Consider the following 12,258-nt stretch of genomic DNA (forward strand, 5'->3'; position numbering starts at 1 on the left):
GCACTTCAAGTGCTTTATTAAGATTCACTTGTGTTTTAATTAAAGATTGATTTCAAAAATATTTTTATAAAAAACGTTTGTAGTTATTTAAAAGTATTTCCAAACAAGCCATATATCAAGACAAGAAAACAGAGAGTTAATTTTCAAACCAGTCATTCAGTACTATGGTCTGAAAATGAGAGTTCTTAAATTCGAATTTTGTGGATAACTAGGATGTCCATTGTCTAACTTAGCCGAACTCTTCCTCTTTTTAAAGTAAAATATCGATGTACTAAAAAAAAAAAAATTTTCAAGGTGAACGAGTCACAGTTCAAGTGGACCTCCGTGCTATTGAAACTACTAACTAGTCCGTTTCCACGTGGACCAAACTCCCCAAGGCTATTATGGTAATTTCAACACCTCTCGCAATGAAAGTACGAGCCCCAAAGGTAAAAATAAATAAATACTACCACGAAGGTTTCGTCTTTCAGACCAAGAACAACAGCAAACGAGAGAGAGAGAGGAACGAACAGAGAGAGACACAGAGACTCGGAGATACGGAGAGAGAGAGAGAGAGATTGGCCTTCGAGCTTTCGATTTCTCGCAGTTTATTGATCTGTCTTCGTCAAGTCTTTTGCTTTCGCGCGCTCCTTCGGTTCGTCAAGCTAGATTTTCTCGCCGATCTATTCACTCAGCTCGTCAATTTTCTCGGTATTCTCCCCCTTTCGATTTCGATTGTTTTGTAAGCATTCTGGGTTAGAGTTTTGAATTACAGAGGTTTTGGAATTCTGGGTCTTTCTTCATATTTTGTTTGTTTATGCATGCGTTGTATTGGACATTGAAACCCTACATTGGGTTTGTATTGATCTGTTTGTTGAATTTTTGGAAATAGGGTTTTCGATTGGAGCGCGGATTGAGGAGAGGAAGACCCAGTTGAAGCGAATTGCAGTATGAGCATCCATAGCCCCGGGGAAGGAGACATATAGGGTTTTCGGATTGGGTGCGGAGGGTTGGGATTTCCATGGGCGATGGAGGCGTCGCATGCATGCCTTTGCAGCATAATATCATGGACACCTTTCCAATTCAGGAGAAGACTACGCTTTGCGGAGGCAAGAACGGTAACAATGGCTTCAATTCCAAGACGGTTAAGAAGAAGAAGATAGTGAAGGTAATGAAGCCCAAGAAGAAAGTTGTTAAGAAGCCCGGGTCTTCGACGAACGTGGAGTCCGAAAAAAGTGAACTGGGATTGGATAAGGGTGCTAACAGTGCAACTAAGGAAGCTGAGAATGGTGAAAATGCTGAGGAGAAGAAGGAGGAAGTGGAAGAGGGTGAATTGGGGACTTTGAAGTGGCCCAAAGTTGAAGAGGAGAATGGTGAATTCGTGCCAGAGAAGTCTAGAAGAAGTGAAATTGAGAAGGGAGAGATTGTTGGTGAGAAGTGGAGGAGAGGTGAGGTGGAGAAAGCAGAGTCCTTTTCAGGGAAATGGCGAAGAGGGGATGTAGAGAAAGGAGAGATTGTTCCAGAGAGGAGCAGAAAAGTCGAAGCTGAATTTGGGTCGTGGAGACCTCCCAAGGATGAAATTGAGAAAGGTGAGTTCATTCCAGATAGATGGCAGAAAGGGGAAGTGGCCAGAGATGACTACACTCCCAGTAAATTCCGCAGGTATGATATGGGTAAGGAGAAGAGCTGGAAATTTGATCGTGAGCGTACACCACCTCCCGGGAAGTATTCAAATGATGATCCTTTTAGAAGGAAAGACTTTAGTAGAAGTGGAAGCCAGCAGAGCAAGAGTAATGCCAGGTGGGAGAGTGGCCCTGACCGGAAGACGAGGATCAGTTCCAAAATCGTTGACGAGGACGGTGCGTACAGAAATGAGTACAGCAATGCTAAGTGCCACCCTGGAGAATACCCTTCTGTTAATCGGTTAAAAAGGTTTGGTACTGATACAAGTATCGGTGAGCGGAAGAACTATGGAGACTATGGTGATTATCCAGGTACAAAATTTCGTAGGGTTTCTGATGACACCAATCGCTCTGCCCACTCTGAGCATTATTCACGCAGTTCTGTGGAGAGGTCTTATCGGAATTCTTCGTCGTCAAGAGTTGCATCAGACAAGTACTCCTCCAGGCCTTATGAATCTACTCTGTCTTCCAGAGTAGTTTATGACAGGCATGGGAGAAGTCCAGGACCTCCAGGTCATTCTGAGCGATCCCCACGTGATCGGGCCCGTTATTTTGATCATCGGGACAGAAGCCCAATGCGCCGTGAAAGATCTCCATATGTCCATGAGAGGTCTCCATATGGTCATGAGAAATCACCATATGGTCGTGAGAAATCACCACATGGTCGTGAGAAATCTTCACATGGCCGTGAAAAATCTCCACATGGCCGTGAGAGATCTCCATATGGCCGTGAGAGATCACCATTCGGGCGCGAGAGATCTCCGTACAGCCATGAGAGATCTCCATACGTCCGCGAGAGATCACCATTTGGGCGTGAGAGATCGCCATATGGGCGTGAGAGATCTCCATATGGTCAGGAGAGATCTCCATATGATAGGAGCCGTCAATATGGTCACAGGAACCGGAGTCTGTCTCCACAAGATCGACCTCGATACCATGACCGCAGGAATCACACTCCAAATTATTTGGAGCGGTCCCCACATGATCGGATTAGACCTAATAATCATCGAGACACAAGTCGAAAAGGGGGAGCAAGTGAAAGGCGCAACTCCCATTACAGTAATAGGGGGCAAGAAGATAAGCTGATGCAGAAGGATCCCTGTGGAAAAGACTCACATTCAACTGTTAAAGAATCTCTAGATAGAAGCACTGTCCCTGATATGAATGTATCTGTGGAGACAAATACCACCATTGAGTCTCACAAAGAAGAACCATCTCAAATTCCAAGTGTAAATTGCACTGAAAATTCTCATATCAGTGTAGCCCCTCCTGAAGAGCTGCTTTCGATGGAAGAAGATATGGATATATGTGATACACCACCACATGTCCCAGTTATTGCTGATTCATCCACCGGGAAATGGTTTTACCTCGATTATTATGGTGTAGAACGTGGACCTTCAAAATTGTGTGAGCTTAAATCACTTGTTGAAGAAGGGGCTCTCATGTCTGACCACATGGTCAAGCACTCAGATAGTGATAGGTGGGTAACTGTTGAAAATGCAGTTTCACCACTGGTGACCGTACATTTCCCATCCATTGTATCAGACTCTATAACTCGACTAGTAAGCCCTCCAGAAGCTCCCGGTAATCTATTGGCAGATACTGGAGATACTGGGCAATATGATGCCCAGAGTGGGAAGGAGGCAGCGATCACTTTGCTGCCACCAGGATTTGGCCCAGATGTTGGTGGAGCTGCTTCTGAGCCTTTAGAAGATCTCCGTATTGAAGAAAGGGTTGGAGCTCTGATGGAGGGTTTGACAGTTATTCCTGGCAGGGAGCTTGAAGCTATTGGAGGCATGTTTTATCTGATTTATTATTATTATTATTATTATTTGAAATTTGAAATTTGATTTTTGCTGTTGTGAAGTAACAAATTTTACCTTCATTATTTATTTATTTATATTTTTGTGTGGAGATATCTTATTTTTTGTCCTCTTTTATATTTGCCATTTTGCAGAAGTTTTGCAGATGTCGTTTGAATATGCACAACGAGATGGATGGGAAAACACTGCAGGTAGTGGTTTACATTGGTTTTTCAGTTTTTTTAGGAGTTAAATAGGACGTCAAGTTGATGTTCAGACAACATAGAATGTGAAATTTAGAAAGGACGTGAAATTGATGTTAAAAATTGTATTTTTATTTACGAGAAGTATTTTACTTACGCATCTATTGGCATGCACAGGTTTCAGTCAAGGCCACAATGCGGAACAGTATGATCAGAAAACCGAGGAACCTGGATACTCTGACATTAAAATAAAGGAAGCTGCAGAAATTAGGCTGACTGCACCTTCTGACAAGGACGCTGGGTTTGCTTGTGGTGATTCTGATGACTGGTTTTCTGATCGGTGGTCATGCAAGGGTGGTGATTGGAAGAGGAATGATGAAGCATCACAAGAGAGGTCTTCTAGAAAGAAATTTGTTGTAAACGATGGTTTCCCATTATGCCAGATGCCAAAGTCTGGTTATGAAGACCCTCGATGGCATAAAAAAGATGAATTGTATTATCCTTCGCAAAGCAGAAGACTTGATCTACCTACTTGGGCTTTTTCATGTCCAGATGAGATAAGTGATTTTAGTGGCATGAGCAGAACAACTCAAATTAAGCCTACTGTCATAAAAGGAATAATAGGAACTATGCTTCCAGTAGTCAGGATAAATGCTTGTGTGGTTAAAGACCATGGTTCATTTGTTTCTGAGCCTCGCATAAAAGCCCGTGGTATGGAGAGGTATACATCAAGGTCTTCTCGGTCATATACTTCAGGTAGTGATGGGAAGAGATCATCGGGAGAAGGTGATACCCAGTTGAAACCAGTTTGTGAACGGCAGTCACAGGGGTCTTCGAAATGCATTACATCTATTAACACCAAAAAAGACCGTATTTGCACAGTCGATGAGCTGCAATTGCACTTGGGTGACTGGTACTACCTTGATGGTGCTGGGCACGAACGAGGACCTTCATCATTTTCTGAGCTACAGGTCTTGGTTGATCAAGGAGTGATCTTAAAACATACCAGTATTTTCCGGAAATTTGATAAAGTCTGGGTTCCAGTGACATCTGCTGCAGAGACTTCGGAAGCTACTAATTTGAATCGGCAGGAGAAGAACACAAGATCTCGTGATACTTCAGGACTTGCTTCATCACAATCTAAAAGTGCTTTATTTGAAGAGTTGACCACAAGGTCGAGTTGGTTGCACAACCTGCACCCTCAATTCATTGGTTATACATGCGGAAAGCTTCATGAACTGGTGATGAAATCATACAAAAGCCGGGAGTTTGCTGCGGCCATAAATGATGTTCTAGATCCATGGATTAATGCAAAGCAGCCAAAGAAAGAGGTGGAGAAGCATATGTACTGGAAAATAGGTATGATCTATTCAATTTAATGTCCATTTGCCCTCTATCTTCTCTTTTCCTTGACCTCAATCTTTTTTGTATGTACATTTTGGTTTGATTTCCTTTCAACTTGAACTTTGGTGTTCGTCATGAAGTTTCGTTTTATCCATGCATTAATCTATTTGGGGTTTGCTTCAGATGTTGATGCCCGTATTGCCAAGAGAGCCCGGTTGCTGGTTGATGAAAGTGAAGATGACTATGACTTGGGAGATGATTTGCTAACAGTTGAAAAGGATGAATCCACTTTTGAGGATCTATGTGGTGATGCTTCTTTGTACACAGAAGAGAGTAGGAGTTATGGCTCAGAGACGGGAAGCTGGGGTTTATTAGATGGGCAAGTGCTGGCGCGAATCTTTCATTTTCTGAGATTAGACATGAATTCCCTTACCTTTGCTTCTATGACCTGTAAGCACTGGAGAGCTGCTGTCAGGTTTTATAAGGATATTTCAAGACAGGTTGATTTTTCATCCTTGGGTCCCAACTGCACTGATTCCGGGATTGTGAACATTATGGTAGGTTTTGCTATTTTTTTGCATCACAGAACAGTAGGCATCTATGTACATCCTCATAAATCTAATGTAATTCTTTGGTTGCAGAGGGGTTACGGCAAAGAAAAGATTAACTCTATGGTTCTGAATGGTTGCACCAACATCACCCCCCACACTCTTGAAGAGATCCTTAGTTCACTTCCTTGTTTATCTACCATAGATATCAGAGGTTGCAACCAGTTTGGCGAGTTGGTAATTAAGTTTCAGAATCTGAACTGGATTAAGAGCCGAAGTTCATCTGGTACGAAGATATTTGAGGAATCCCATTCGAAAATTAGGAGTCTGAAACAGATCAGTGAGAAATCTTCATCTGTTTCTAGAAGTAAGGTTCTAGGCAATGATATGGATGATTTTAGTGAACTGAAAGTGTACTTCGATAGCGTGGATAAGAGAGAGACTGCAAATCTCTCATTCCGGGGAAGTTTATACAAACGTTCAAAACTATTTGATGCTAGACGGTCCTCATCCATTCTATCTAGGGATGCTCGCATGAGGCGGTTGTCCATTAAGAAATCTGAACACGGTTACAAGAAGATGGAAGAATTTGTTGCTTCAAGTCTGAAGGATATCATGAAGGAGAATACCTATGATTTCTTTGTGCCCAAGGTACCGGTAGTCATTTGCTTTCATTGTTTTCATGTTTGAGATGCTTTTTTATCGTACTTTATCTTTGTCTTGTTTTTAGATTTGGTTCCCTTTTTTATCCTTTTATGTTTACGTTCAGTTTCATATAAATATGTTCTGAAAGTTTGTTACCTCCTTTTCTTTACCAGGTTGCTGAAATTCAGGATAGAATGAGAAATGGTCATTACATACGCCGGGGATTGAGTTCTGTCAAGGAGGATATCAGTCGAATGTGCAGGGATGCAATAAAGTGAGTTCTATTTCACTTTTTGGTTCTTGTATGGGTTCATGATGTATTTTTCAGAACCTTTTTTTACTTAACGATGTGATAAAAGTTTCTTTCTCTCTCTCTTTCTCATTTTATTTTTCTGTGCTGCAGAGCAAAGAATCGGGGGGATGCTGGAGACATGAATCACATTATAACATTGTTTATTCAACTTGCCACTCGTTTAGAAGCTGCTTCTAAGTCTTCTCATGAAAGAGATGAGTTGATTAAGTCATGGGAAGATGATACATTTGCAGGGTTCTCTTCATCCTCCAAGTGTAGAAAGAAGCTCAATAAAGTAGCTACTGAAAGGAAGTACTCGAATAGGAGTAATGGCGCTGTGAATGGTAGTATGGATTATGGAGAGTATGCATCTGATCGAGAAATCAGAAGGCGTTTATCCAGATTGAATAAAAAATCTATGGATTCAGAAAGTGAAACCTCTGATGATATGGACAAGTCTTCTGAATATAGCAAGAGCAATACTGATAGTACTTCTTCGGATACAGAAAGTGACACTGAATTGAAGTCACAAAGTCAAACGGGGCAGTCAAGAGCAGATGGAAGCTTTACACCTGATGAGGGTTTTGATTCTATGACTGATGATCGGGAGTGGGGTGCTCGCATGACAAAATCAAGCTTGGTTCCTCCTGTTACGAGGAAATATGAAGTTATTGAGGAATATGTTATTGTATCCAATGAGGAGGATGTGAAACGGAAAATGCAGGTATCTTTACCAGATGACTATGTTGAGAAACTTAATTCTCAGAAGAGTGGAACTGAGGAGTCTGATATGGAGCTTCCTGAAGTAAAGGATTACAAGCCAAGGAAAATGCTTGGAGAAGAGGTTTTAGAGCAAGAAGTTTATGGAATTGATCCATATAGCCACAATCTTTTACTTGACTCCATGCCAGAGGAGTTGGACTGGGATCTTGCGGAGAAGCATATGTTTGTTGAAGATGTGCTCCTTCGCACATTGAATAAGCAAGTCAGGCGGTACACTGGGAGTGGAAATACTCCTATGATCTATCCCTTGCATCCTGTTGTTGAAGAAATCCTAAAAGGTGCTGAAGAGGATGGTGATGTCCGAACTGTTAGGATGTGTCAGGGTATTTTGAAGGCCATAGAGAGCCGACATGATGATAAGTATGTTGCTTATAGGAAGGTAAACTTTTTGCCCCATTCCCTATTGATGCGTTACTTCCTGGATTTATGTCAAGCAATTAGGTGATGACTATTTAATCTTGTGTAATCGTTAATTTGTTATGATGACCAGGGGCTTGGTGTTGTTTGCAACAAAGAAGAAGGCTTTGGAGAAGAAGATTTTGTTGTTGAGTTTTTGGGGGAGGTATGGCTCCATTTTGTTTGTGGAGTTGTTTTCTCAGTCATTTAATCATCCCATACTTTTATACGATGCTGCCTTGTCTTATACTTTCGTCCAATTTTTATTTAAACCCCATGGAAAAGTAGTGCATAACTTGTTCATGCAATCATATGATAAAATTTTGTTAAACTGATTTTTGATCTTGTGATTGGCTAATTTCTACACTTAATATAATATAGGTATATCCTGTTTGGAAATGGTTCGAGAAGCAAGATGGGATTCGATCTTTGCAGAAAAATAATAAAGATCCAGCTCCAGAGTTTTACAACATTTATCTCGAAAGGCCCAAGGTGCTTTTCAGTTGCACAAGTTCATACGTAGTTATGTACATGCTTTATGGATTAGCATCTGATCGTTCATTATTGTTTGTCAGGGTGACGCTGATGGGTATGATTTAGTCGTTGTTGATGCCATGCATAAGGCAAACTACGCAAGTAGAATTTGTCACTCATGCCGACCTAATTGTGAAGCAAAGTAAGTTCTATTGTTTTAGTTTTGTTAGTTAGGACTTTCAATTGAGTCACCTTGCTATTTATAAATTCACACTCACATATTTTACATTTAAGCTATTATATCTCTGTAAACATTGTGCTTCATATAGTTGTATTTTTTTTAGTAGTTTGTTTCTAATGGTGCACCACTGTTACCTTTGTTGCTAATTGTGTACTATTGTTACCTTTGTGTCTTGGTTTGTATTATGATTTGAGGAGCATTTAATGTTTGGCTGCCAGAAGTCAGAACATGCCTTTTCAGATCTTTATTGCTGGAATTTTAATGGTTGTATTCGCACTTGATAAACAATAATTCTTTTTTGCTTAGCACTGGAGTTCAATATATGAGTATTATCAGTATATGGCTTGATTCTGTGTGTTATGAAGGCTTATATGTTGATAACAATAAGGCTTTGTCTTATATCGGACAGAAGTACCTGTAGTAATCTAGTGTTGCTTTGTAATTGCAAGATTTGCTTGAACTTTTCCTGCTAGTTCTATAACATCTAGTGTTTGTTGAATGCAGAGTTACTGCTGTAGATGGTCGTTACCAAATTGGAATCTACACTGTACGAAAGATTCAATATGGTGAGGAGGTGACATTCGATTACAACTCCGTTACAGAGGTGTGACTCTTTTTCCTCTTGGTCTCATGTACACTAAATTGCAATTTACATGACTACACAAGTACACATGTAACAATTGTGCTCATCTATTTTTATGACAGAGTAAGGAAGAATACGAAGCGTCAGTTTGTTTGTGTGGCAGCCAAGTTTGCCGGGGAAGCTACTTGAATTTAACAGGCGAAGGTGCTTTTCAAAAGGTAAGAGAAAAGTAATGGCTGCACTTAATTCTTAGAGGCTCAGATTCCTCATGAGGGAACTAAAATATTTTCTTTCAACCTCACAATCTTGGTGCCCAAAGATAGGAATTTCTGTGCGTATTCTTCTCCTTTATCTTTTAAAGTCATTTTAGTTTTATTAACTGGATTATTGTCCATTCATCAGGTGCTAAAAGAGTGGCATGGAACTCTTGATCGTCATCAGTTAATGCTGGAGGCTTGCGAGTTAAATTCAGTATCTGAGGAGGACTATCTTGAGTTGGGAAGGGCTGGTTTAGGCAGTTGCTTGCTGGGTGGGTTGCCAGATTGGGTGATTGCATATTCAGCTCGCTTGGTATGTTGTTTTTCTGCTGCCTTTGTTTTTCCTTTTTAGTAATTATTGAAATCAACTGTCATTTATTTTCATTCCCTTTCATTTTGGTTGAAGGTGAGGTTTATAAATTTTGAAAGAACAAAGCTTCCTGAGGAGATTTTAAAGCACAATTTGGAAGAAAAGAGGAAGTACTTCTCAGATATTTGCCTTGAGGTTGAGAAAAGTGATGCTGAGGTTCAGGTGATTTTTTTTTTTTTTTACTTATCTGTGTGTGTCTGTTTAAGATCACGTCATTTGTGGTTGCTCCTGGCTTACCATTTCTTTTTGCATGATAGGCCGAGGGTGTGTACAACCAAAGGCTTCAGAATTTGGCTGTAACTCTTGACAAGGTGATTACCCTTTTCCTATGTGTAAAGAGACTTATCATCCTTTTATTTCCTTTTGTCTTTGTTAAATATTTGATAAACATATTTAGTAAGATATCTTTAGTACTTAGAGGTTGTGGTCTAGCACATTATTATGACTTAATGAATCTTACTGTGGTATAGGCTTATCGTGGGTGGGCCTTGTTATACTAATTTCGCAATAGAATGTTGCATGATGTGAAGATTTTGAAATTAATGGTTTTGCTTAGCTTGCAATTTCTATCACTTTTGTTGCCAAACTTCTGCACAGATTTGACTGTTGTCTATATTTATGCATGTTAATTGATTCTCAAATTTATCTACACTGTTTTATACGGAGAAACTACACCTAATGAGGCTTAATTTTTAAGTCCTTATTCTCTGCTATCAACAAGTGGTCGTTTTGTTGTATTCTATTCCACCGTATGAAGATCTGATCAATAATATCTACAGGTGAGGTATGTTATGAGATGCGCTTTTGGCAACCCCAAGGATGCTCCACCTCCGCTAGAAAGGTTAAGTCCTTTAGAAGCTGTTTCCTTTCTATGGAAGGGAGAAGGATCACTTGTACAGGAGCTTCTTCAGAGCATGGCTCCTCATGTGGAGGAACACTTGCTAAATGATCTACGGACGAAGATCCTTGCTCGTGATCCATCAGGTTCAGATGACATATGGAAAGAACTTAAAAGATCTTTATTATGGTGAGTAACATACGCATGAGTTAATTTTCTTATGCTAGGTTTTGACTCGGTAAACGATTCCAACTTTATGGGAATTTTTTGTTTCTTTTTGAAGGTTGAGAGATGAAGTCCGGAATCTTCCTTGTACATACAAGTCTAGAAACGATGCTGCTGCTGACTTGATCCATATTTATGCTTACACACGTTGTTTTGTTAGAATACGGGTACGTCTTTCTAATTAGAACCTCTAAAAAGTTTTCTAATTGATGTGCAATTCTGCTATCTGAATCTGAAGCGAGCTTCATTCTACTCTCAGGAATACAAAACTGTAACTTCGCCACCAGTATACATTAGTCCACTTGACCTAGGCCCCAAGTACACCGAGAAACTGGGATCAGGTTTTCAGGAGTATTGCAAGACGTACGGGGAAAACTATTGTTTAGGGCAGCTTATTTTTTGGTATAACCAGACTAGTGCAGAGCCGGATTGTAGCCTGGCAAGAGCGAGTAGGGGTTGCTTGTCATTACCGAACTTCAGTTCTTTCTACGCCAAGGTTCAGAAACCTTCACTGCAGCGTGTTTATGGCCCAAGGACAGTGAAGTTTATGCTAGCAAGGATGGTGAGTTTTGGTCTCTCGTATATCTATGCCTTTAATTTCGTTTGATTCGAGATGTGGCTTTGCTCATATATTCCATTGCTTTTCAGGAGAAGCAGCCGCAGAGACCTTGGCCTAAGGATCGAATATGGTCGTTTGATAACTCTCCAAAAGTTATCGGCAGTCCAATGCTGGACGCTGTTGTGCATAAATCTCATTTGGACAGGGAGATGGTGCATTGGTTAAAGCACAGACCCGCGATATTTCAGGCAATGTGGGATCGGTGAAGTTTTGCAAGCGTCAGGAACTGACAGCCGGATTACTCGCCCTAACTCTTTTTTTTCCACTTGTTTCGGAATGATTTTTTGATTTAAAGTTTACTGCTGCCCCGTTCAATGTGGGGAGTTTGTAATCATTCCCGAACAGCGAGCTTTTCCAATTCTTGTGTACAGCTCTTCATCTTTGTAATTTGTAATTCATTACGTAGCAGTAGAACACCTGTTTTTTTCACCTCCACTTCTAATTTTGGAGAGAAATATGAAAAGTAGAGAAGTAGTCCAATGCATTAGCTCTTGTCTTTGCCTTTTGTTTTCGTCATCTCCAGAATTACTTGGAGCATTTTTAGTTTTCCGATCTGAAAGAGCTTTTTCCGGTGACCCTCTGCGAAACTCCGTTGAGGCAAGACTTGAATAATGCAGTTTCTAGACTTGAATGATGTTCATAGGATTATGATTTTCACCCAAAAGCCCCTCTCTTGCTCTGATTTCGCTCAAGTCACCCTCACCAATGTTAGCCCCGCCACCGTTGAAGCCTTCAACCTCAACTCCGCCGCCTCGGACTACTCCCAACTCCTGAGGTTGCCCTGACACGAACCCATTTCGGACTACAAGGGATTACTTCCCAACCCCAACGTTTTACCACTGCCCGCCTGATCTCAACTTGCTGCCCACCACCCATTTCTCTCCAACACCGCCTGCTCCGCCGCGTCATCTCCAGCACGACGACTACGAATCCACTTTGTTCTCTTGCATTTTTTAGACTTTGCCAATAAGTCAATT

General features: G+C 40.8%; 1 protein-coding gene across 1 annotated transcript; it reads left to right on the forward strand.

The window, feature by feature from the left end:
* Window positions 1-460: 460 nt before the first annotated feature.
* Window positions 461-11,765, forward strand: LOC103442574 (histone-lysine N-methyltransferase ATXR3-like). Its single transcript, XM_029107966.2, has 20 exons — window positions 461-690; window positions 872-3,455; window positions 3,619-3,675; window positions 3,844-5,025; window positions 5,194-5,567; window positions 5,652-6,209; window positions 6,377-6,477; window positions 6,607-7,657; window positions 7,769-7,840; window positions 8,056-8,166; window positions 8,250-8,350; window positions 8,894-8,993; window positions 9,095-9,190; window positions 9,375-9,542; window positions 9,636-9,761; window positions 9,857-9,910; window positions 10,379-10,626; window positions 10,721-10,829; window positions 10,922-11,224; window positions 11,311-11,765. The coding sequence occupies exons 2-20, from the start codon at window positions 1,001-1,003 to the stop codon at window positions 11,485-11,487; spliced, it is 7,443 nt and encodes a 2,480-aa protein (XP_028963799.1). The 5' UTR covers window positions 461-690; window positions 872-1,000; the 3' UTR covers window positions 11,488-11,765.
* The last annotated feature ends 493 nt before the right edge of the window (window positions 11,766-12,258 follow it).

The sequence above is a fragment of the Malus domestica genome, chromosome 09 (genome assembly GCF_042453785.1).
Source record: "Malus domestica chromosome 09, GDT2T_hap1".
Classification (NCBI taxonomy): domain Eukaryota; kingdom Viridiplantae; phylum Streptophyta; class Magnoliopsida; order Rosales; family Rosaceae; genus Malus; species Malus domestica.

Excerpts from the sequence above, each read along its gene's own strand:
- LOC103442574 (XM_029107966.2), top strand. The coding sequence starts at position 1,001 with ATGGGCGATGGAGGCGTCGCATGCATGCCTTTGCAGCATAATATCATG. Across the intron at positions 9,191-9,374 it reads GCGAAGGTGCTTTTCAAAAG|GTGCTAAAAGAGTGGCATGG; the intron begins GTAAGAGAAAAG and ends TCCATTCATCAG. Across the intron at positions 9,543-9,635 it reads TTGCATATTCAGCTCGCTTG|GTGAGGTTTATAAATTTTGA; the intron begins GTATGTTGTTTT and ends TTTTGGTTGAAG.